This window comes from Hyla sarda, chromosome 4, assembly GCF_029499605.1.
Source record: "Hyla sarda isolate aHylSar1 chromosome 4, aHylSar1.hap1, whole genome shotgun sequence".
NCBI lineage: Eukaryota > Metazoa > Chordata > Amphibia > Anura > Hylidae > Hyla > Hyla sarda.
The window spans coordinates 91,969,206-91,996,763 of NC_079192.1; the positions used below are offsets into that span (position 1 = coordinate 91,969,206).

General features: G+C 41.7%; 1 protein-coding gene across 2 annotated transcripts in view; it reads left to right on the forward strand.

Moving 5' to 3' along the window:
- The window catches only part of ADRA1A (adrenoceptor alpha 1A), a 290,018-nt gene that overhangs the window by 115,891 nt on the left and 146,569 nt on the right, over positions 1-27,558 (forward strand). The window contains exon 3 of one of the 2 annotated variants that reach the window (XM_056571543.1): positions 23,448-24,828. The exons of the other annotated variant lie outside the window; for it this stretch is intronic. Within the exon in view, the coding sequence (XP_056427518.1) occupies positions 23,448-23,962 (515 nt within the window). The 3' untranslated portion in view covers positions 23,963-24,828. Of the gene's footprint in view, positions 1-23,447; positions 24,829-27,558 lie in introns of those variants that run through there. 2 annotated transcript variants of the gene reach the window in all.

The following is a 27,558-nucleotide window of genomic DNA, read 5'->3' on the forward strand; positions in this document are numbered from 1 at the left end:
ATCTAACATCTTATCCCCTATCCTTTGGATAGGGGATAAGATGCCAGGGGCGGAGTACCCCTTTAAGTGCAAAACCTCACATAGCCCATGAGCAACCCCTGGAGATACACCTGATAGCCCTTATAGATTTATTGATTCTTTCATTCAGAATCTATTGGTTTTAAATTTAAGACAATCCTAAATGTGCAAGGTAAATGCCCCAAATGGCTATATTCTCATGATCTAAAACTTATAGTGAGTTTAAGCCTCCTTATACTCATAGGCCCTCATTTACTATTGCAAACCCGACATGTTTTGTCGGGTTGTGTGCCAGATTCTGTCGCAGTGTGCCAGAAATTCTGTCTGCGCCAGATTTTGTGCCAGAATTTCTGCCAGATTTGAGAAAACCCCGACTAACTCTCCATTTTGCTAAGAAAACCTGAAAAGGGGAGTGGACGCCTGGAAAAGGGGGCATGGTCTCCGAAAAGGGAAATGTTCCCGACATTTTCACAAAAACCCAACATATTTATTAAGATTTCCACATAAAATGTGGTGGATTTGAGCTGAGAAAAACCCTACAGATCAGAACATGTGTAAAAAAAAGCAAAGTGTAGGGAAAGTGGAAAATGTAGGGAAACCTTAGTAAATACAGTGGAAAATAAATAGTAGGGAATTAAAACCCACAAAGAAACCTACACTCCACTCTTAGTAAATAGGGGCCATAGTTTGTAGTGGGTACTGTGTTATCAGAGGTTGAAGACTTGCCTAAAAATAACTCATCTGTTCATCCCAACTAGATTTTCAGAAAAATATGAAGATTTATGTACTTATTTGTAGGCTTATCTCTGACACCTTTGTTTATGTGGCACAGGATTGGGTGAGTGGAGGTGGTTGTAACACTGCTGGTTGCCAACCGATGGCATGCTATGTGTCCTAGCTCTTACCTGCATAAGGTGGCTTGCTCTGTGCCATGTCTCTGCTGTACTTCCTGGCCTTCCTTCTCTGGACTCTTTCTTTCTGCTTCAGCCTTTGCTGCAGGTTCCCCTCTGCCCTCTAGGGGCTGATCGTGTGCACCTGCTAAGACTTATAGATGCAATGTGCACTCTCCAATGGATCCTCATCCAATCCCTACCAGACACCACCTCTAAGAGAGCACTCCTACTGTGGTGCTAAGCAATATTGTAAATGTTTACAGCTAAGGTCCCAGTCTGCCATGTTCCTCTGTTCCTGTTTTCCTAACTTCATCTTTGCCTGATTCCTCTGCTCCTGTCTGTTGACCAAGCCCATACCATCTAGCTGGACTTGAGCTATCCAGCTCTGTTGTTTTAACAGCTTCAGCTCTGCTGAACACTTGACCTGCTCTGCTGCATTTGATTCCGCCCACTGTTATCATCCATCTCCATCATCAGCCCACCCCCACCTGCCTGTAGCTCCAGTGCTTGGCACCAGGGTGTTCTGGCCTGCCTGGCCAGCTAACACTTTCCGGGACTACTCTAGTGGCACTGTGGGTTCACACCTGTTGGGGTGTTATAGTGGAAATCCTCATCCTTACTGCTGTGACTGTTACATTGCCCACAATTTCCAACTCCCAAACCATATGTCAATAATGTGAGGATCACCTGGCTGTATTGTTTTCTGCAGGTGGCGCATGTGAGGAAACAGAGTGGAATAGGTTAAATGGCTTGATATCTTTACTCGGGTAGTTGGTTGATTGACAAAGAGCTCCCCCTTTACCTTTTGAGCACAACTTTCTTTCTCTAAGGTCACGAATGGGCCTCCATACTTCAGGCATAAGGAGTGCTGGTGCACACAAGCTGTCCCTGAACTCTCATCCACACAATGCTGCACAATGCTGCAGGCCCTTATATACCTGAATCAGATATTTCACGGTGCAGAAGCAGGGAGCAGTCGGGTGATATGAGGAAAAAATTATTAGAAATCAATGAAATGCTGTAAGGAGTCAGGGAATTACCAGTGTGATATCTAATGTGAGCTTTTTATATATCATCTATCAGTATATGCTGTATATGCAAACCTGCCCACCATCTAAATGGCATAAAAAACAAGCTCATTGATTCCAATGGTGTTAGTGATAAAATCAGTTTTCTATGGTAATTCTTTGTAGAGTAGCCGTCTATTCATGAAGCTTCTATCTTTAGCTGTTCTCTTGTGGGCTTATCCAGCCACTTGGCTGTCAAGTCATGTACAGGACTTGTATTCAACTCCTTTGGCCAAGCAACCAGTTCACCTTAAAAGACTGGAAACACAAAGCAAAAGACACTGGTAGATCAACTGACCGCATTTCTCGGTATTTCCAGTAATACAGTCGTTCTCTTTATTTAAAGTTGCCCATCACTTGACTATAGCAGTTCAGATGTTAGATAGTATCGTATTTATGTATTTATTTATTTTGTTTTATCCTTTCCACAGAGTACATCTACAAGCAGATAAAATGCAGTGTGCCTTTTCCCTCCCTTTGTGGATCTTTCCTATTGACTTAAGTGCAGAATAACTATGGCAAACAAAATTGCATGTAAAAACATAATGGATAATAGAAGAGGTAATAACACTGTTTTCTATAGAAGCAGTTCTAGCAGTTAATACACAATACTAAAGTGTTCCTTTTGTCAAGACAGCTGTCTGCAGAGTTTCCGTAGATTGATTTCTCAAGACTGCATTTTACATGCCAGTGAATGTTAAATTCTGCAGGCTTCAGCTTAACATGTTTTATGTATGGCCCAGAATGCTTTATAAACACAGGTATCTTTTTTTTCCGCCAATGGCCATTTGGATATCTATAAGATCATTCGCGGGCCATACAAAATTATCAACTTAAAAATTAGCCTCTATATTTGGTTCAATATTTAATTAACTGACCCCTAATGTGATAGCTGAACTGCTTCTCTTTGGTGAGGTGTATGATGTTTGCTGGTATGTTGTTGCTACTTGCAACTGCTTTTCCAGGTTTGTATTAAGCTTGTACCCTGTAGGTGGGAACTCCCTAAAAGCAGCCTTGCCAACTGTAGATAGAACCTTCCCTGAATAGAGCTTGCCCCATGGATTTAGGAAACCCATTAGGTAGTTTGCCCCTGTATGCACCTTCTGTATGTAGTTTGGCTCTGTAGGCATGACCCCTTTGAAGATTTGTAAAAAAAAATAAAGAAATAAATAAACATACTATAATCTTCCTGGCTCCCCCACAGTCATTGCCATCTTCTCTTGCTTCTAGGTAGCAGGCAGCTTCTTCCTGCAGCCACTAGAGACCGGGAGAGTCTCTACCTTCTGGACATGCATAATGACATCACTCATTGTCTGCATCCTGCAGGAAGAGAGGCTATCAACCTCTATTGGCTGCAAGCACAGGTATCCTAGTGTGTCAACATCTTCCTCACCAGAATGCCTCGGATCCCCAGTTGGGAACCATTAATCTGTGACCTAGGTGGACCGGATCAAATAATGCCACAGGCCATATTTATATATATAGCCCACAGGCTAAGATGTACCTCTCCCCTGAAATAGCATACGAACTACCGTATATACTCGAGTATAAGCCGAGTTTTTCAGCACAAATTTTCGTGCTGAAAACGTCCCCCTCGGCTTATACTTGAGTGAAGAAAAAAAAATTGCAGGCATACTGGTGGGGGTGGCGAGGGGGATGGGCCAGGCCGTCCATCGCACCCAACTACGCTGCAGGGACCGTCCAAATTCCAGTGGGGAGGGTGGGCCAGTCTGGGCCATCCATCTTGACTGGAAGGCTCTCTTCACCCCTCCGGACCTGCCCCGTACTAGTGACGCTGCATTAACGCAGCCGCACAGGGACGTCCCTCCGCAGCATCATCAATGCAGCGTCACTAGTACGGGGCATGCCCGGAGCGGAGAAGTGGGCCTCCTGGTCAAGATGGACAGCCCGGACCGGCTCAACTCTCCCCTTGGAATTCGGATGGTCCCCGCAGCTTAGATCGGCGACGATGGATGGCTGCTAGGGAAGGACCAACAGAGCTACAACTGGGGAAGTGAGTAGAGAACAAGTGAGAGGGGTATGTATGATGACGAAGGTCTACATGATGACAGGGGGGATAATGGGGGTCTGGATGATAACAGGGGGTCGGGATGGTGACGGGGGGGGGGGGGGAATGATGTATTTTCCCCCCATGGCTTATACTTGAGTCAATAAGTTTTTTCCAGGATTTTGGGATGAAATTAGAGACCTCGACTTATATTCGGGCCGGCTTATACGCGAGTGTATACGGTTCTATTCTGATTAAATAAACAAGATAGGTATTACCAGTTAAATGATGATGCTAGAAATAGTGTCATAAATAAATAAAAAGTTTGTGTAAAGGAAAAGCAAGAGAGACCACAAAAATAGATTGTGCACTTTTCATTATATCCAGTCAGTTAGAACACAGCCTATTACAAGATAAATTATATCACCCAGTTGTAAATGTATTCATTTCCAGGAGTGGCAACATTTACATATATATATATATATATATATATATATATATATATATATATTTGAGTATTTTAAATATATTTTGGGGACATGCCTATAAACATTTTAAGACAGAGCACAGGAATTCTAAGGATATCTTATAGCAAGAAGAAAATATTTACACTTGTTTGAGGGTCTTGTATTTTTAAAGCTCTAGCTAAGCTCCTTTGTCTGTGTTTGGAAAAGGATACTGTCATTTGGAATGGAGAGAATGGTGGACTAGGCATTTTCCATAAACTCTGCCTGCCTCGGTATTAGTTCTACTCCCTTTCATAGGGAGAAAGGTGATAAAAGTCATTTTAATGAAAGCAGATCTGAAGTGTTTGCTATAGTCTCCACCAGATTAGTCTACTACGTGTAAACTATTTACATTATCTCAATAGAGGTGAGGAGCCCTCGGAGGCTGGGCTGATCAATATAAACCGGATTTAGGTATGTTATTATACACATTACTTTACACTGATGTGCACTGGACTTATATGAACATTAAGTGTTATCCTGTTACTTCTGGGAACCATTTATCTAATTATGAAATATCATTTACAATAAGGATGTGCCACTATATTTTTTCTGCCTAGTGATAAGATAGTAGTTATGAATATAGTGGAAAACAATATTCTGTACAGTGTTTGTGTGCCACATTTTGTGTGGCAATTTTTTTTTTATATATAAAAAAAATAATTATACTGTACCTTAAGTACGTTGTGTTTTGATCACTGGAATTGTATTGGCGATCAAAACACAACGTACTTAGGGAACAGTATAATGATTTTTTTTTTTATATTTAAAAAAAAATGCCACACAAAATGTTTATTAACAAAGCATCAAAATGCTTTAAACTGCAGGTGGTTTTTTTTGTCATTTTTTGTACTGTAAATAAAAGTTCTGCTCCAGAAGGAAAACTGTCTCGCTAGTGCCACCTAGGGGTGGCTACAATAAAAGTCAATATCTGACCCTTACATACTTTTAAACTTAAGGGCTCACGTTGCCATCGGGCTCCACTATATAGAAAGCCCATCATAACGATAGGAGTTTAGTGGAGAAAAAAATATGCATACACTAGTTATTTTTTCCCCCACTAAACTCTGGTAAATTACCGAATCCCTGACAGAGCCTGTTTAACCCCTTAAAGACCAGGCCCATTTTGGCCTTAAAGGGGTTATCCAGGAAAAAACTTTTTTTTTTTTTTTCAAATTCAACGAAAAGTTTATTAAGGTAAATGCAATTACCACATCAGCACAGAAAGGTACATATCTCAATACGGCCTTATGGACCGAAATATCAAAAAAACTAGAAGGATACATAACAAGAGGATCAAAAAGAACATGACAAGTAAGTTCTGGTGAACAGACATATATTAGAAAATCTCTCATTTTGCCCCTATCCCTATATTACAGGGCAGGAACTAAATACTAGGTATAATATGTGCAATAAATCTAACATGTTCTTGGCAGAAGAAACCACGAGAGCCAGACTAGACAGAAGAGAGCCCAGATGTTAGCAAGGGATCGAGAATAGAAACAGAAGTAAAATGAAGTAAGTGAAATTAAATTGAGAGGGAACGTAGAAAAGAGGGCACCGTAAAGAAGAGAAAAGAGAAGGGTAACACACACAACAAAAGAGAGACTAGAGGGAGGGGGGAACACATACATGACAACCAACCAACATAGAGTTCAGCCGAGGCAGGACCGCTGTCAACTCATGGCGGGTAAGCAGCCACAGCGAAGCGAAGCATCATACTGCCGTCTACAGTAGGAGTCTGAAATCAACCTAGGGACCTAATAGCGGGAGAGGAGCAGAATTCCGACCACGGGAGCCAAGTAGCTCCAAACCTAGTGACCTCAGCAGGTTGAACAGCCAAAAGTTCCTCCATGTGGTGTATTTGGGCAATTTCACCAATCCAGTCGGCCATGGAAGGGGGGGTCCAGGGTTTTCCACTTCCTGGGAATGACAGTCTTGGCTGCCTGGAGAAGGTGACGGGCCAAGGATTTTTTGTATTTTGACTGCGCCATAGGGAACATATACAACAGGGCTGCCTCGGGGCACAAGGGAATCTGAATCCCAGTCACCTCCCGAATGACACGTAGGACCGCAGTCCAGAAAGGCTGCAGTTTAGGGCATCCCCACCAGATATGGACCATAGTACCCTTGTCACCCCCACATCGCCAACAGGAACTCGACACACCACAACATGCAACATGCAACACCGTGGGCACCCTGTACCAGCGGGACAGGATTTTAAAGCTGGTCTCCTGAAATTTTGTGGCAATCACGGCCTTGTGGGTCAGGTAAAAACACAGAATTTTTTTTTTATATATATCAACTGGCTCCAGATAGTTAAACAGATTTGTAAATTGCTTCTATTAAAAAATCTTCATCCTTTCAGTACTTATGAGCTTCTGAAGTTGAGTTGTTCTTTTCTGTCTAAGTGCTCTCTGATGACACGAGTCTCGGGAACCGCCCAGTTTAGAAGTAAATCCCCATAGCAAACCTCTTCTACTCTGTGCAGTTCCCGAGACAAGCAGAGATGTCAGCAGAGAGCACTGTTGCCAGACAGAAAAGAGCAACTCAACTTCAGCAGCTGATAATTATTGAAAAGATTAAGATTTTTTAATAGAAGAATTTTTTAAGAGAATTTACAAATCTGTTTAACTTTCTGGAGCCAGTTGATATAAAAAAAAAAAGGTTTTTCCTGGAATACCCCTTGAAGGAACAGACCAATTTTATTTTAGCATTTTTGTTTTTTCCTCCACGCCTTCTAAAAATCATAACTTCCACAGACCCATATGAGGGCTTGTTTTTTGCGTCACCAATTGTACTTTGTAATTACATCACTTACATTACCATAAAATGTACGGCGCAACCAAACAAATGCAATTTGTGTGGGAAAATTGAAAAGAAAACAGCAATTTAGCAAATTTTGGAAGGTTTTGTTTTCACACTGTACGCTTTCCGGTAAAAATTACATGTTTTCTTTATTCTGTGGGTCAATATGATTAAAATGATACCCATGTTATATGCTTTTCTATAATTGTACCGCTTAAAAAAAATCTCAAACCATTTTAACAAAATTAGTATGTTTAAAATTGCCCTAGTTTGACCACCTATAACTTTCTCATTTTTCCGTATATGGGGCAGTATGAGGGCTAATTTTTTGCGCCATGATCTGTAGTTTTTATCAGTACCACCTTTGCTTAGGTTTTACTTTTTATACATTTTTTATTAATTTATTTTTGGAATTAAATGTGACAAAAAAAGCAGCAATTTTGGACATTTTGATTTTTTACGTTTACGCCGTTCACCATATGGGATAATTACAATATATTTTAATAGATCAGACTTCTAAGCACAGGGCGATACAAAATATGTGTATTAATTATTTTTTTAACTTTTTGGGGGGGTAAAATGGGAGAGGATTTTTCAATTTTTTTAACTTTCTTATTTTACATTTTTTTACTTTTTTTTTTACACTTTAATAGTCCCCATAGGGGACTATTTATAGCAAACATTTGATTGCTAATACTGCTCAGTGCTATGCATAGAGCATAGCACTGATCAGTGTTATCGGTGATCTTCTGCTCTGGTCTGCTCGATCTCAGACCAGAGCAGAAGACCCCAGGAGACAGCCAGAGCCAGGTGAGGGGACCTCCGGCTGCCATGCTGGATGATCGGGCACTCCGATCATCCATTCAAAATACCGCACCGATCAGTATTGATCACAGCATCTGAGGGGTTAATGGCAGAAATCTGCAAGCCATGCTGGGAGTTGTAGTTTTGCAACATCTGGACGTCCGCAGGTTGAAGACCACTGAGAAGGGATTGACAGGCGGAGAGTTCACTCGAGTATAAGCCGAGGTAGGCATTTTCAGCACAAAAAATTGTGCTGAAAAACTCGGCTTATACTCGAGTATATAGCAGTTTTTTTTTTTTTCAGTAATTTTTTTTTTAGTGCCACAAAGCCCCCTATGAAGGTGATATCTGTGAGATATTATATGCATTTTAAAATGCAAAAAAAAATGACTTCTGTGTACAAGCTGTTTTGTGATGTATCTTCTCAAGCTTATATATCTTAGTCCCTCTCTCAACTCATATGAAAATAAACCAATCCTTTGATATCCCCAACATTACCTACTTTCTTTTCTCGAAATTGGTTGTGTTCCAGTAATTGTTAAAATGTTCAAAGAGAGGTGCGGTACATGTCAAAATATCATGGGATGTTTGATGTTGGGATAGAACCTTTCACCTTACAGCTGTTGCCTCCTACATACTTGGCTAAACCCAAGTAACTTTATCAATAGTGTAAGTTCATTTAAAACATCCTTAAGTTGGCGGGACCCAGAATGTAGGGATCTTTAGATCTAAAGGCCAAAGCTTAGAAAAAGAAAAGTTTGTAAAAGGAACTGTTAATTTTATTTTTACATAGACGTCAACATTGCATAAAGATTTAATATTTATAAAAAAAAATCATAAATGCTTTTCATATGTGAGATAAAGTAGTGATCAGAAAGAAGACATATGTGTTTGGACTTTCTTTCATGTGGGACAATACAGGAATCTTGTTCCCAATATGTACAACAATAGGTTGTATTTAACTACACAGCTTTTTAAGTAAAATGAATAAAGTTGTCAACATTTTAATCTATTGCTGAAACATTAAAAGTATTCCCATTATGAGCAGCAGGCAATTGCTGAAAAATTACAACTGCATCGGTCATTGTCATCTCGTGAACGCTACGATTGCACTTACACTATCAAAAGGGAGGCAATGGCTATAATGAACAACTGCATATACAATAGTAACCTAAAAACAACCAAAACAAAAAAGATAATGACTATATAAAAATGTATGAAAAATGAATTATGATCCTCGAGAGGTTAAAGGCGTACTCCGGTGGAAAACTTTTTTTTTTAAATGAACTGGTGCCTGAAAGTTAAACAGATTTGGAAATGACTTCTATTTAACCCTTCCAGTACTTATTAGCAGCTGTATGGTACAGAGGAAATTCTTTTTGAATTTCTCTTTTGTCTTGTCCACAGTGCTCTCTGCTGACACCTCTGTCTGTGTCAGGAACTGTCCAGAGCAGGATAGGTTTACTATGGGGATTTTCTTCCGGCTCTGGACAGTTCCTGATACGGGTATCAGGTGTCAGCAGATGCCCGTCAACAGCTGCTAATTTAATAGAAGTAATTTACAAATCTGTTTAACTTTCTGGCAGCAGTAAATAAATAAATAAAAATTTCCGCTGGAGTACCCCTTTAAAAGAATGTCCATCAAAACAATACATGGCATAAATAAATGTCTTTTGTTACATAGTCTGGTCGGTACCTGTGTAAGCATTACTTATTCATACACTTCTATCTAAACCATCTAGTAAATAAATGGCCTGTCAGACAATCTACCAAATCCACAACCTTTTTTTTTCTTGAGCTCTTTTGCTGTGAGGGTTATCGCTTCCTAAAAGAACATAAAACACTTTTTCAGAGTCTTTTTACTGACATTTACAATAACCTTCCTTATCTCTATCGCCAACCATCTAACCAGCACAGACACTTATCAATGAGCTGCTCAAGAAACTTCTCTAAGTCGATTTTTCTCCAGTTCAGGGTCTTCTAATACAGAGCTGTTTAACAATGCTACTTAACAAGATTCTATGTAGATTATGAACATCATCCGCTTAAAATGTAATCCACATAAAATGAAACTTTTGTATTCAGATAAATCGGTAAACTGCACAATCCTGCTGTGTCCCTGTACGCTGTAGTAATGCCATTTACAATCTACAGATACTCATTGATCGTAGATTTCTCTTCAAGAAGAAGAGTAGGAGATGCTTGAGACAAATTTCCATATGGTCAGTAACTCTACAGTAACTAAATGTAAACCTGCATGGGATAAACACATATACATCCTGAGAAAAAATAGAAGAAAAAAAATCTATAAACAGACTAGATGGTCCAGGTGGACTTTTTCTGCCATCAGTCTTCTATGTTTCTATCTTCTAGGTAGAGTCGGGTTCCATGGGTGTCTATAAGTTGACCAGCATTTATGTGCAGATTCTGCTTATGAAAATAAGCAATGCTTTGAAACCTTAAATGTTCCCATTCTATAGGCAGTGTTGTAGCTATAGAGAAAGGGTAGCAGTCACACCTGAGCCCTGGTCCCCTGGAGGGGATATGATAGAAACTTTTAAATACATAAAGGGAATCAATACAGTAAAAGAGGAGAAGATATTTAAAAGAAGAAAACTACTGCAAGAGGACATAGTTTTAAAGGGGTACGCCAGGGATAAGATATCTTCAGACACAGAGCCTCCAGTGCTGAGACAGGTGGGTGCTGCATGAGAGATTGTGGGGATCCCCAGCAGCGGGACCCCCGCAATCAGACATCTTATCCAAAGGATAGGGGATAAGATGTCTTAAGGCCAGAGTACCCCTTTAAAATATAGGGGCAAAGGTTTAAAAGTAATATCAGGAAGTATTACTTTACTGAGAGAGTAGTGGATGCATGGAATAGCCTTCCTGCAGAAGTGGTCACTGCAAATACAGCGAAGGAGTTTAAGCATGCATGGGATAAGCTTAAAGGGTTTCTCCGGTGCTTAGACATCTTATCCCCTATCCAGAGTATACAAAAAAGAAGATTGCAGCAGCACACATTGGTCAAAAAATTGAGGCTCTTAGCGCACTTTTTTGATCAAAAACGTGTCCCCCATCCACCACGGGGAGGTGGCCTCATTTAGGATGGGATCCTAACACACATTCTGAGCCTAACACTCAGATACCAACTCACCTCTGCGGGGCATATAGCCTCTGACTGGGTGACATGCTGGATCCATATACAATTTAAAACACCACCTGGGAGAAAGGGGGAGGGGTGCACAGCTAAAGAGGGTGCCATTCCCCCTATGTAGTAAATACAAGCAAAAAGAAAAATAGCCAGCACAACAACCTAATACACGGGGATAAGGGGATAGGGGATAAGATGCCTGATCGCAGGAGTCCCGCCGCTGGGGACCCCCGGGATCTTGCACGCGGCACCCCGTTTGTAATTAGTTCCTGGAGCGTGTGCGCTCCGGGTCTGATTACCGACGACCACAAGGCCGGTGGCGTGTGACGTTACGCCTCCGCCCTGTGTGACGTCACGCTCCGCCCCTCAATGCAAGCCTACAAGAGGGGGCGTGATAGTTGTCACGCCCCCTCCCGTAGGCTTGCATTGAGGGGCGGAGCATGACGTCACACGCCGCCGGCCTTGGGGTCGTCGGTAATCAGACCCGGAGCGAACATGCTCCGCGGACTGATTACAAACGGGGTGCCGCGTGCAAGATCCCGGGGGTCCCCAGCGGAGGGACTCCCGCGATCAGGCATCTTATCCCCTATCCTTTGGATAGGGGATAAGATGTCTAAGCACCGGAGAACCCCTTTAAGGCTATCCTTCATATAAGATAGAGAAAGGTATAAGCATATCCTTCATATAAGATAGAGATAGGTATAAGGCTATCCTTCATATAAGATAGGGCCAGGGACTGAATATTATTCAGAATATTGGGCAGACTAGATGGGCCAAATAGTTCTTATCTGCCGACACATTCTATGTTTCATAAACTTCAATGAAAGGAAGGAAAAACAGAGCACACACCTGAAAGTCCTGCTGCCACGATTTATTCAAAGTTCATATAGAACATAGATGAGACATCTTCCTCCTGTTCTGTTACAGTCTCAGACCCCACCATTTATCAGCTGCATTCGATATTAGTTTAGTTATTGGTGCCCAACCTCATCTATTTGTTGGTTTCACATTCTATGTTTCTATGTCACTGGGCCCTTGGGCAGATACTTCATAGAAGTTCCTCTTCTAAGACACCAAAGGATGGGGCAGGTTCATAAAGGGAAAAAAAAAAAAGAGACCGATGAAAGCTATAGTAACTCCAAGTGAAATGACTCAAAAAATTAGCACTAACAATAGATTTTGGGGAGAATTGAGTTCAGTAGGAAAGTATTCAGTAATATCCCAAATATCAAGGGAGTAGATCAGGAAATAAAAAAAATTCTATAAACTGTATCATAATGTACTTCCTGTGTATCACTAGTGTTCTGAACTGAACTTTTCTCAGTTAATGTACACTTAATAAGTAAGTATATTTTAGTTTAAATATGCAAAACCTTTTTATATGATTCAGATAATGACATTATGTGTATATTTATAATATGCATTGGTTACAAAAATGTACAAAATACAGGCAGTGTGTGTGTGGGGGGGGGGGGGGGGAGGGGAATGAAAAGCAAGACTCTGTGCAGGTGCCTGGCTTGTCAAGCAGCCTGCTGTGTGAGCCGGTGGCACGTCATAGAACCCTTTTTGCACCGAGCCCTGCTTGTCCCAACTGCACTTCCTGTCTTTCGACCCATCCAAGACACACAGACAATAGTTGCAGGGACAGAACAGCATTTTTTCACCTAAAACTTTACATATTTTACCAATACGTTTGCTATGGGGATTTTCTCCTACTCTGGACAGTTCTTAAAATGGACAGAGATGTCAGCAGAGAGCACTGTGGTCATGATGTCAGCAGAGAGCTCTGTGTTCCAAAAGGAAAACCAATTCCTCTGTAGTATTCAGCAGCTAATAAGTACTGGAAGGATTAAGATTTTTTAAAAGAAGTCATTTACAAATCTGTTTAACTTTCTGGGATCAGTTGATTTAAAAAAAAAAAAAAGCTTTCCACGGGAGTACCCCTTTAACTATCAATTGACCCAACACTGTATATCAACCTGGGAGTTGAAACCACACCAGGGTCTCCCATCCACATTACTACCAGGACCCTGCTGTTTAGCTTTCTACCCTGTTTGCCACAAGATCTCCATAGACTACAATGGGCAAAAAAATCACAATGTTATAGATCAAGCTCATTCATTCCTATACACCACCAATAGACCCTGGAGGCTGACGTCATACTCAGCCTCCAATGGCATTCAAACCCGGCAAAATTCAAATGTTTAAGGGGTTAATGTATTCATGGAAATATGTATATATAAAGTACTGCAGCCACACACTGTAACTCAGACCTGAGGAAGGAGGGAGACACATAGAGATAAATGTATTCAATGGGTATATATTTTTTTATTTTTTGAATCACCATCATTACTGAAACGATAGGGGTAAAAAAGTGTTGAAAAGACTCATAAAAAATATGTTAATAAAGCTAAAACCTTGCTTAACCCCTTAAGGACGCAGGACGTAAATGTACGTCCTGGTGCGGTGGTACTTAACGCACCAGGACGTACATTTACGTCCTAAGCATAACCGCGGGCATCGGAGCGATGCCCGTGTCATGCGCGGCTGATCCCGGCTGCTGATCGCAGCCAGGGACCCGCCGGCAATGGCCGACGCCCGCGATCTCGCGGGCGTACGCCATTAACCCCTCAGGTGCCAGGATCAATACAGATCCCGGCATCTGCGGCAGTGCGCGATTTGAATGAATGATCGGATCGCCCGCAGGGCTGCTGCGGGGATCCGATCATTCATAACGCCGCTCCCGGCGGCTCCCGGCGGCTCCTGCTCTGGTCTGTGATCGAGCAGACCAGAGCAGAAGATGACCGAAAACACTGATCTGTTCTATGTCCTATACATAGAACAGATCAGTATTAGCAATCATGGTCCCTATGGGGACTATTCAAGTGTAAAAAAAAATGTAAAAAAAATGTAAAAGTAAAAAAAAAGTGAAAAATCCCCTCCCCCAATAAAAAAGTAAAACGTCCGTTTTTTCCTATTTTACCCCCAAAAGGCGTAAAATTTTTTTTTTATAGACATATTTGGTATCGCCGCGTGCGTAAATGTCCGAGCTATTAAAATAAAATGTTAATGATCCCGTACGGTGAACGGCGTGAATGAAAAAAAAAAAGTCCAAAATTCCTACTTTTTTAATACATTTTATTTAAAAAAAAAATTATAAAAAATTTATTAAAAGTTTTTTATATGCAAATGTGGTATCAAAAAAAAGGAAAGATAATGGCGCAAAAAATGAGCCCCCATACCGCCGCTTATACGGAAAAATAAAAAAGTTAGAGGTCATCAAAATAAAGGGATTATAAACGTACTAATTTGGTTAAAAAGTTTGTGATTTTTTTTAAGCGCAACAATAATAGAAAAGTATGTAATAATGGGTATCATTTTAATCGTATTAACCCTCAGAATAAATAACACACGTCATTTTTACCATAAATTGTACGGCGTGAAAACGAAACCTTCTAAAATTAGCAAAATTGCGTTTTTCGTTTTAATTTCCCCACAAAAATAGTGTTTTTTGGTTGCGCCATACATTTTATGATATAATGAGTTATGTCATTACAAAGGACAACTGGTCGCGCAAAAAACAAGCCCTGATACTAGTCTGTGGATGAAAATATAAAAGAGTTATGATTTTTAGAGGCCGAGGAGGAAAAAATGAAAACGTAAAAGTTAAATTGTCTGAGTCCTTAAGGCCAAAATGGGCTGAGTCCTTAAGGGGTTAAAAATGTAATTATGCAAAAAAAATAGAACATTACAAGTAAGAATTGCTTGAAAAAGACAAGGCAGGCAAAGGAGCAAACAGCCAGAGAATTTACTCCACTTTCTGAAACTTTATACATGCTTTAAAGTGTCGGGTTTTCTTCCCAGATAATTCACATGAATTTCAGAGTGGTTTTAGGAAAAGACTTCAGATTCTGTCGGGTTATTTCAAAAAGAGTCAGAATAATGTTAGTAAATGAGGGCCACTGTATGTGTATGGGTAAGTTGGTGGACCAGTAAAATGAAATTGAAACTATATATATATATATGCAAAGCAGCTCATCACACTGCTTTCTCAGGTAGCATGCCCTAAGATCAGCTCTGGCTCCAGTTACGAAGTCTCAGAAACTGATTGAAATTTATGCCAAGCCAGAATTCTCCCCAGTAGGGAAGAAAACCCATCTGCAGACAGCTGTTTCGGGGTGCTTGCCCCTCCCTAAGGAGAATACTTACCCCTTTTATATATATATATAGATATATATATATATATATATATATATATATATATATATATACTTGGCCTGTAAATTATTGGTAACTTCTGTGACCCTCAATGCTTTATGGCAGTGTATAAATTGTTGGCTGCAGCTCAGATAAACATTTGTGTGGAAGTTCAATAACTATGAAATGAAGTTTTCCCATAAGAACAGATAAAAGTGGACATCATGGGGAAGATTTGTCAAAACATTTCCAGAGGAAAAGTTGTTGAGTTGCCCATCGCAACCAATAAGATCGCTTCTTTCATTTTTGTAAAGGCCTCTTAAAAATGAAAGAAGCGATCTGATTGGTTGCTATGGGCACCTCAGCAACTGTTCCTCTGGACAGGTTTTGATAAATCCCCCTCTATCTGCCTACTACAAGTGCATAGCCACATGTAAGATATAGAAATCCTACTGGTAAAACTTTCATAAACATTACAGTGTTAATCAGTTAATTTATTTGCTATTTCGTTTTATTTTTTCTATTTTTGTTTTTTTCCATGTATCTGAACATTTTTGCTATGTAGTGGACTATGTAGCTTGTAAATTCATATTTTTATCTGGATATGCCAAGACTGACAGTAGACATTGGCAAAGTTAGATAAAATGTATCAGACATAATCATCCATGGGTGCTTAGCAAGGCATGTGAACTCTATTGGTAATTCAATTGGTGAATTGTATTTTGTCATAAGCATTCTATCCATTTTTAAATGTCAAATCGGTCAAGTCAAGAAATTGCTTTACAAAGACTATAGTAATGCCGATTAAATTGTATTTGGAGAACTATATTTGGAATGTTGAAGACATACAGGGTCAGATCAACAGAAAAGGTTGTATGTATGTACATAAGATAGATATATAGATAGATAGATAGATAGACCTTTTCACCTTTTTCAAATTTTGTTATTTTATTTCAGATTTGATTTGATACTGCCTTTTGCTAAAAAATAAAAATAAAAAAAAACCATTTTTTTAAAAATCAAGTTTTCTCCCATCATTCTACGTTCAATACCCCATAATGCCAAAGTGAAAACTAAATTATAGAAAAACCCTATATGCTGATGGGAGAAACTTCAAGGTCAACCATCACTACAGCATTCTACCAATCTGGGTTTTATGGCATAGTTGCCACAAAGAAGCCTCAGTAAAATACACATAAAGCAGCCTTGAGTTTTCACAAAAAAAACTCCTAAAGGACTTTCAAACTGTGATTATCAATATGATGGAACCAAAATGGAACGTTCTTGCCTCAATACTAAGCATCATGTCTGAAGAAAACCAGGCACTGCTGATCACCAGCCCAATACTTTACAACAGTGAAGTATGGTGGGGGTGACATCGTGCTGTATGGGGTGTTTTTCAGTGACTGGGACAGGTAAACTGAAAGGAGCAAAGTACAGAAATACATTTGGGGCTTTGATTAGCTAGTAACAGTTTGGAAGTTAGACTGACTTACCTGTTAGATTTTATGTTTACATATTACACCTAAACAATTTATACATCGTTATGTTAAATTTAAATATTTATATATACTCAACAAAAAAATATCTTTCAAACTACACGCCCTCCAGCTCAGTGACGTGTGGAGAACCCTTCACCCCAAGGAAAGGGATTACACGTTTTACTCTAACCCCCATCAAACATACACCCGTCTAGACTACATTTTTTGTCCCCATCACCTTCTGCCATCAATCTCCTCGGCCAGCATTGGTGTGCTGACCCTATCGGATCACTCACCGGTGACGGGAAGCAAGTGACGGGAAGACTGTTTTATGAGTGGAGCAACAAGTCAGGGCGTTTATTGGCAAACGCACTTAAGAAAAAGAAGTCCACTTTCTTTATTCCTCAGATTAGGTCCTCCTTGAACCAGATCTCACACTTAACCCCAGATATCCTCTTGGCTTTCCGCCAATACTATTCAGATTTGTACAGCCTTCCTCTCTCTCACTCGCGTTCCCCTGGGGAGCCTACCCCGCCGCCATTGGAGCAATATCTTGCTGATACAGCACTTCCCACTCTCTCTGATGAGACCATTCATCATCTAGAAATTCCGTTCACTTAGGAGGATCACAAGCTGGCTATTGCTTCCATGCCGGCGAGTAAAAGCCCGGGACCCGTCGGTTACTCGGAGGGGTTCTACAAGACTTTACACCAAGACATATCCACCATCCTTCTCTCTGCATTTAACTCCATCTCCTCCTACTCCCCCCCACTCCTTCTGCCTTTTTGACAGCTTACATTACGGTTATCCCTAAGGAAGGAAAAGATCCGCTATTATGCTCCAGCTACCGCCCCATCTCTCTTATCAACAATGACGCCAAGCTGTTCGCAAAACTAATAGTGAACAGGCTGACGACGCACATGGATTCCCTAGTCCACCTGGACCAGGTCGGTTTCATAGGTGGCCGAGAAGCTAGGGACAACACCCTACGGACCTTCTCTGTGATCCACTGTGCCCGGCAACGAAAACTAACCCTTTTCTTGCTGTCCTTAGACGCAGAGAAGGCTTTTGATCAGGTGGACTGGGGATTCCTGGTAGCCACCCTCTCCCAAATTGGTTTGAGGCCCGGGATGAGATCACGCATCCTGGCTCTCTATTTCAATCTCCGGGCCCAGATCCGAATTAACGGTCAGCTCTCTCCCCCATTTAGTATTAGTAATGGCACAAGACAGGGGTGCCCCCTTTCTCTGTTGCTCTATGTACTCTGCATGGAACATCTTTTAGTTGATATCCGTCAGAATCCCGACATTAGGGGGCTCTCCCTCCCCTCGTGCCATTATAAATGCTTGGCATATGCCGATGACCTCCTCCTCTATGTCTCTTCCCCAATAACCTCCCTCCTCTCCACGATACAACGCTATGCTAAATACAGTAATTATAAAATGAATCCCTCTAAAAGCGAAGCGCTCAACATCACCCTCCCAGATCAGTCAGTCCAGACTCTACAGGCCTCTTACCCTTTCAAATGGCAGAAACAAGCCTTATCCTATAGTGTTAACTTCCCACTTTTGCTTCACATGCTCAAAACAGACTAAGCCAGATGGGAGCAGAAAGATTTCTCGTGGCTGGGTAGGATCAACATCTTTAAGATGAACGTCCTTCCACGCCTCCTCTACCTTTTCACGGGTGTCCCGTTACACCTGCCACACTCCTTCTTCCGAGAACTCTCGAAGCTCCAGTCTGGCTTCGTCTGGGCCAACAAAAAACCTTGACTCGCCAAACACGTTTTGGTGAGGAGGAAGCGTGACAGAGGTCTCGCTCTCCCTGACCCCCTCAACTATTATCTTGCAGCTGTTCTATCCAGGGTACTAGATTTGTTCCATCACACTGCAGACAAACAGTGGGTACTCCTGGAAAGTACCCTAGCCGACCTGGACCAGAGATCACTATTGTGGACCCCGCTCCACTCCCCTGCTGCAAAGGCCTTTAGCGCTCTCCCACTGGTCAGCAGGTCAATAGCCCGCACACGTTACACATACCTTAGACGGTCTATGCTTACTTCTACCACAGCTCCTCCCACCCCCCTTTTTGGTAACCCCGCCTTCCCTCCTGCTCTACACGCCCCTTCTTTCCTCCGGTTTCCCCGATCCACAGGCACCACGTTCCGCTCAGTACTACTCTCCTCCGGGTTGAAGCCCTTACCAGACTTGCTGTACGGAAATCCTCCTACCCAAACTCACTCCTTCCAATATTCGCAACTGCATCACTTTTACCACACACATAAACAGAGGGTTTCGCTGCATTCCACCCCCCACCCACCCAATTCGAACGTCTCTGTATTCCCTCCGTTCCACCCTCACGTACAACAAGCACCCTATATTCCCTTTTACTGGACGATTCCTCCTCACGTCCACTGCCTTTCCACTCTTCCTGGGAAATCGCTCCATCCCGGAGGAAGACTGGAAAAAAGCTCTCTCTTTTTGCCATCGAACGACCATGTCCAGCAAAGCACAAGAAACGAACTACAAGGTTCTCACCAGATGGTACAGAGTCCCTGCCCTGCTTTCCTGGTTGTATCTGACGGTCTCAGACTCTTGCTGGAGATGCAGTACCGCTACTGGTACCATGACACACGTATGGGTGACTTGCCCGGCCCTTGACGATTTTACGATATTACGTCGCGCCTAGTGGACAGAAACATTGCCAAGACACCGGAGTTACTCCTTCTCTCCATCCTTCCCCCTTCCCTACCTAAACATCTGTCCAAACTATTACACTTCCTCTTAATAGCGGCTAGGTCGGTTATTCCACGCCTCTGGAAATCACCCCCAACCCTCTTGTCCTGGCTTCGGGAAGTCTCCTACATTTGCCGGATGGAAGAGTTGTCGGTGGACTCTAAGCACCGAATAGACAAGTTTCATCATATATGGGGCCCTTGGTTACAGTTTGTGGCATCTCCCGACTTCCTCTCACTGCACACCACCCACAGTCCATAGCATTCAGTCCGCCATTGTTTGCATACTGTTGGTGGTGTTCCGAAATGGAGCCCTGGAGGTCGCTGGTGGATACTCAGCCCGCGAGGTATGATACTCTTAGACTTGCCTGTTACTCTCCTCTTCTCTCCCCCCCATCTCCCTCTCTCCTCCAATGCTACTCCCACTTTCCTTTTCTCTGTCTACTTTTTTTTATCTCTCTCTCCTACTGGAGCGTTCTTGTCCAGTCAAGCTGATCCCCACCCACTTTCATGGGTAGGGATGACCTATCCTGATTCCACTCACCCTGTGCGGTCTCACTGTGGATATCCAATGCTAGCTGAGATCTTATGTACTATGTATGATGTACCTGGATGCACTGTTGATTTATTCCATTGTATTGTTCTGTTCATCGCTCTACTCCGTTGTATGAGTTTATGAAAAATTTTAATAAACTTTACTTATAAATATATATCTTTCAAAGGATTATCCAGGAATAGAAAACACAGCTAATTTCTTTCAAAAACTCTTCCATGTCTGTCTTAAGGTTGGGTGTGGTTTTACAACTTGGCTCCTTTCACAGAATGGATAGGCACATAAGATGAAAAATATAGAAAGCAAGGTGGTGGTATCACAGGGGTACTAATATTAATGCAGTGATATAGAGGAAATCTAGTTATTGCACAGCCCAGACAGATAGCAGCATAAAGCAATTAGCAGCAAGAAATAATAATTCGGGAAAGTGCAGATTACAAAGAAGAATAGAAATACCCTCCAAAATCACAACACCTCTATAATATACCTGCCATGTACCTGTGTGACCACCACACACCTCTACCCTAACGCACGTTTCGCGTATGGGCTTCATCAGGGGGCATGTCTTTGGTCCCAGAGAAGCATACATATATAGTACAGACCAATAAACAATCAGGGGAATGGATGATTGACAATCACTTGAACAACACACAGCATACGAATAAAAACACCATCAGCAATAGGCTGCTTCTTAATTAGTGACTTTACTATCAGATGTGCACATCGTAGTGTGATTGCACGTAGTCCGGAGCGCTAAGATCTGCACCGCCCTCCGCCGGAGTCGGCGGTTGGCGGCATAGTTGTCAAGCCTGGTGCGCCCCACTACGTGCGATCACATGATCAAGCTGGCCAATTAAATAGTTTTGATGAAAGAAAGATGCATAATCATCTTGGGGGCATGGCAACCACGCACCACACAGACGCACCGGTGGGAGAAAGCGCACTGCATTGCAAGTGGTCACAAGTGTGGTGGCAAATGGGGATGATCGCGCAGGGAAAGCACTGCCTACTTATTACATAGGCGTCATATTGGCATAGAAACCTATTACAACAGGGACGCGCAGGAAAGAAAACAGCTATATAGATCACAGAAGTCTTGTCTATATGTGTTCCGTGATCTATATAGCTGTTTTCTCTCCTGCGCTTCCCTGTGGTAACAGGTTTCTCTGCCAATATAAAGCTTATGTAACAAGTAGGCAATGCTATGCCTGCGTGATCTCCCCATTGGCCAAAACACATGTGACCGTTTGCAATGCCGTGCGCTTCCTTGTGCATGGTTGCTGGTGCGTCTGTGTGGTGCGTGGTTGCCATGCCCACGAGACGCTTAGGCACCTTTTTTTCGCCAAAACTATTTCATTGGCCGTCTTGATCATCTGATGGATGTGCCGACTATGACATCATCCGCCGACTCTGGCAGATGTCGGTGCAGATCTTAGTGCTCCAGACTATGTGCGATCACACTACAAAGTGAACATCTGATAGTTAGTTCACTAATTAAGAAGCAGCCTATTGCTGATGGTGTTTTTATTCGCATGCTGTGTGTTGTTCAAGTGATTGTCAATCATCCGTTCCTCTGATTGTTTATTGGTTGGTCTGTACTATATATGTATGCCTCGCTGGGACCTAAAACACGCCCCCTGATGAAGCCCATGCGCGAAATGTGCGTTAGGGGTGAGGTGTGTGGTGGTCACACAGGTACATGGTAGGTATATTACAGAGGTGTTGTGATTTTGGAGGGTATTTCCATTTTTCTTTGTAATCTGCACTTTCTCGAATTGTTGATATTTTTTGCTGCCAATTGCTGTATTCTGTATTCTATCTATCTGGGCTGTGCAATAACTAGATTTCCTCTATTATTAGTACCCCTGTGATACCACCACCTTGCTTTCTGTATTTTTCATTCTATGTGCCTATCCATTCTGTATATTTTCATAGATTTTAAATGTATGTATAATTATTCTAATAAAGTATTTGATGTTTGTGTATCTATTATTGCACTGGTACCTTCTTTTTGGTGTAGATATTGAAAGGATCAATAGGGAAAAATTGTAGAAATCCCTAAATTCTGGCGTGCAAACCTTGTTGCATCATACCCGAGAAGACTTGAGGCTGTATTCGCTGCCAAGGGGCTTCTAAGTAAACTGAGTAAACATTCTCGTATTGAGAGCAGAATTAGAAGAAATGCCTCTGTCATTGTTGAATAATGAGCATCCATAAGATGTGATTTACTATATGCTGATGAACCTGTTGAAACTCCTGTTTGGGGCACTGTATACCTAGGGCTCTTCCCAATCTTGGTGGCCAAGAGGTTCCCACCCCACGGTAACAGCTGCAGCACCTCCCTCACCCCCAGCAGGACATCTACTATCAATGTTTTTTTTTTTTTTGCTGTCATTTTTTTAGAATTTCAACTAATTTTAACACGTCTGCGTATTATCTGTATATGTGTGTTAAAATATACCTAGTGAGTCAAGGGAAAATGACAATCTGTTCATTCACACTAAAATCAATACACTGGGTTATAATGCGGCTGAACAGCATTACAACGATGGGTCACTTACATAATTCTGTCCAGTGGATTAAAAGTTATTCCTCCTTCCTGATATCCTCATTGCTACAGTCACAATATGTTCAATATGTCCGCCCATCTGATGAATAATCAAATTTCTTCACTCTAACAGCCTTGTTAACTAAGAGGCTCTGCTTTTGTAGTGCACAATAGTCATTTGTCTAAACATATTCCATTTTAAAATCAGAGCCTAAATGGCTGAACGGGAAGCTTTCCTCCACTCTTCCGGCTGCTTAAAGCTTGGAGCTTATGCATCAGAAGTAAATATAATAGGCAAGCCTAATCATAAAATGCTAAAAATGGTGATATAACAATGGCTAAGGGACTGGGTCAGAGCTTTTTTAAAACAGCAGATTGTTTGGGCGTTCCTAATATGCATTGGTTTGAACCTATCAAAAGTAGTTGGTACAAGAACAGAGTTGTGGGCAAGCATGACTCAATAAATGTCATGAAAAGATGAAAGTCATGCACCTCCCTTATGGGCCACTAGTTGGAACACAATATATAGGGTTTTCCTAGAATATTCTTTTCATTTTTGGAGTCTTATGAAGAAAATAAGAAACAACTTTCCACAAAGTTCCAGTCAATGCACATACATTTGTTTAGTTTATATTGTTACATAGTAATACTGACTGGATTTTGCTTTTTTTTGCAGGCTCCCTGTACCCTCCAGCCAAACCATCCGTAACTATCTTCAAAATAACCTTTTGGCTAGGTTATTTTAACAGCTGTATCAACCCAGTTATCTACCCGTGTTCCAGCCGTGAGTTTAGGAAGGCCTTCCAGAACATTCTGCATGGCCGCTGCTCCCATAGGAGACAGGCTTCAAGTAAGTATTCCTCAGGATACACCCTGAGCAGTCCTGTCCATCGCAGTCCGGAAGAGCAAAGAAATGTGGTGAGAATCCCAGTTGGTTCTGGAGAGACTTTCTATAGGATCACAAAGTCTGATGGAGTCTGTGAATGGAAATACTTTTCTCCAGTACCAAGCCCATCCTCTCCATATGGGCCACCAAAGGACTTCTCGAACTGTTCAACTGCCAGGGTGAGCAGTAAGTCGATTTTACGGACCTGCTGTTGCATTGGCACAGAGCAAATACGCACGTGTCATAATATTCCTACAATTAAAATCCATACAATCTCCACGGGTGAAAATGGAGAGCCTGTCTGAGTGTAGGAGGACAAAACTATTGTAGTAAACTTTATGACTCGAAGACTTGTGCTGCATGTGGAATGGGAGTGACCACGCATTTCTGTTCATTATGAATGTGCAAGTTCACAGGTTCCTGTCAGCACCATTTACATTCCAATGTACCTGAGCCTCATTTTATTCCTCGATTCAACAACTTTTTTTACTCTCAACATTTTGAACCTCGTCTCTTGATGAACAATGCTGCTATGACTGCACCTCGGATATGGATGCATGGAATACAAACTTGCTTAAAAAGCCTCCATGGTGCTATGTAAATCCAAAATAAAGTCATCTGGAAATGGCGAATGAAACAAATTGCCTAATGTCGTACTATTTATGTCCGATGAGGGTTTATGCAGAATCGACATGTGCTGTGCACTCAGTGCAGGTGGGGAACATCCAGATCTAGCTTTGGATGAATGAGTTTCCATCTGCATTCACTTGCAATAAACACAACTACAAACAATAGTGTCATTGGTTATTTCAGCCAAATTTGTGTACTCTCAGCCTCACGCAGTTGTCATTACGAGTAGCTGAGTTGTTAGAGAGACAATACAGTTCATCATTTAGACTTTTTCTAACTTGTCTTTATAAAGGAGCACATAGACAAATCTATTTCCATGAAAACTGTATTTCCATAAAGAGCAAAGAAGTTACTAACATAATAAACCATAAGAAAGGTTATTAAGATTGAAGAGAATACAATTCAAATTTAAACCAGGTGCAGGTAAAATAGAAAGAGTTCATACATACAGCTGTATGACAGCTTTGTTTTATATTATCATAGGTAAAGAAAAAACGGGGTTCTTCCATACTTAAAATGACACAATTGCACAGGACTTTCAAACTGGTTCAACACTGGACAACCCGTTTCGGTGCTTGTCCAGTGTTTGTATGAGGAGCAGTAGCAGGACCCCAGAAGTTGCTTATTTTTAGACCTGATGATGGTGCGTTTGAGTGCCGAAATTCGTTGTCCAGTGTTGAACCAGTTTAAATCAAAAGTCCTGTGCAATTGTTGTGTTTAAAGTATCGATATGTGTTCCAGAACAGTAGAGCTCGGCCAAGAACCCAAGTTTTTTCTTTATCTATGACAGTTCTCCTTTTCGCACTCTCAGGTATGCAGTTAGGGGTCACCGAGCTGTGGTGGTGGGTCCAAATATTTCTTAAGATATTACACCAGGGAGCGCCCCACCTTTTTCTTCTTTTCTCTCATCTTTGTTTTATATAGAGCCAATCTAAATTTTCCATGATGGTGGCCTCTTCTGTACCTAGAAAGAAGCAAAGCCACAGCACTACACTGGAAACTCCGGAATCTTGTGGCAAAAGGGCTTAAAAATTGATTGGTTTTTGGGAACTTGCCATCTGGATGACCAATGGCACACCAGATAAATCCAGTGCTGGCTTCTACTCCTTTGTTGTCTCTTTTGTACCTATATACTGCAGGCCACCAATTTTATACAGAGACATACAGAGATATTTTTATCGTTATGAATCTTACAGAAAAAATAGTCACACCAACACTCTGTAAAAGCAACCAAATAAACAAAAATATAATACTTTATTGAAAAATACAGTGAAAGGTAAAATACATACAATAATATGCACACAAGAGAATCCACAGCACCCAAATCAATTCCCTGTGGAGCAAAAAGATAGTGCTAGAGGAAACACCTCTGTATACATGGTAGCCAGCAGCACCTGTACAGCATTACTTGGAGGCTGTACGGCTGTCTACTTGTATTTTGGTGGTATAGGCTACAGTGCTTAGTGGCTTTTTATTTTGTAGTTTTTCTCTAGACTCTAATCTGGTAGATTAGATTGCCAAATCCTCCTTGAGCCAAGTCTGCAGTTTCTAAAACTGTGTAGTTGGTTATGATGGGGTCAGTGAACTGGGAGGATTATCACGCATATGACAGGTAGTCTTCAAACAACCAAAGCATTAAAGGGGTACTCCGCTGCTCAGCATGACGCCCCCACCCATAGACTTGCATTGAGGGGGCGGGACGTGACATCATGATGGGGCGGGGCTATGACATGACAAGCTCCCGGCGCCAGCTCCAGCGTTTGGAACAGTGTATTCCAAACGCTAAGCAGCGGAGTACCCATTTAAGTCCAATCACAGAAGTTTTATATTGTTTTAATCCATCTTTTACATGATTAAAGTTGTGTACAGGTCATTTATTACAAAGATACACAACATGCACTTCACACTGCCAGGACTGCCAGGAAGTATGGAGCTCAGGTTGTGTACATTCCAGTGCTCGGCTCCTGCTCTACACTCTGCCAGGACCTGCGGACTCTACACTACAAACCTTTTTTTTAGAACATGACTGTGAGCTGCAATCTCTTGGGAGCTCAGCTGCCTCTTCAATCATCTCCGGGGAGCTGAAACAACATAAGGGATATTAAGAGAAAAGAATTGTCAAGGTCCTACTACCCCCATCATCCCCTATACTTGCAAGATTGTATGAGATGACATCCACCTTATCCCATCCTGCTGCCTCAGGATCACACAGCTGGCCCCAGCATGCCCCATATGTAAATCCCAGCCCCTCACGGCAGCAAAGGGTAATAAGGGTACGCCCATCTGAAAAATGGGATGAAAAACCCCTCAGTGAAATGGGGGGGGGGGGGGTTTAATAAAAAATAAGAACATGCCTAGACTTGGGGTACCCTAAGCTTTCAGGAGGTATTAAAAAGTCAATTCAATCCTTATCTTAGGACCCAGCATTACCATTTAGGTTTAAAGGTTTCTGAAGCTGGTTGGTGGTATTTGTTGAGAGGAAATCTTCCTCTGAGGATGTATTTTTCTTAACCCACTCTACAGATGTGCTCTATTGTGTCGTCTATCTGTGGTAAATCAATATACTTGAAGGAATAACAGAATGAAATTTGAAAAATCAATCAGAATTATTACCAAGAAAATCCAGTATATCGATGACATGTGCAAACTATGTCTGCAGAATATACTGTATGTGACCCACAGTGCAGCAGTTTTGAATATTCAGCTGCTTATAAAGGTTACTATTCCACATTTGTTGTATGAAAACAAATTAGAATAAATCAATAACTTCAAATGGTTGTGATCCTTTAACTAGTTTTCTAGGTAAGCCTATTAGAAGTATTGATAATCTCTCGTCTGTTTCCGTCACCTTCATTTGGGTTGTGGAATCTCTAGACGCAGTCAAGGTCAGCGATTTCCAACTAGATAAATGCTAATAGGGCTTTGGCTGAAGCATTAAGTAGCGCGCCAAACATTTAGTAGACTTTAATTACTTTGCACATTCTCTATTGATAGGAAATCAATTGGTGAAACATCTTGTCTGAGTTTTCCCTTAAAAGGGTACTCCGCTGCTCAGCGTTTGGAACAAAATGTTCCAAACGCTGGAGTCGGTGTTGGGAGCTTGTGATGTCATAGCCCCGCCCCCTCATGATGGCACGCCTCGCCCCCTCAATGCAAGTCTATAGGAGGGGGCGTGACAGCCGTCACGCCCCCTCCCATAGACTTGCATTGAGGGAGAGGGGCGTGATGTCATGAGGGGGCAGGGCTATGACGTCACAAGCTCCCGGCTCCA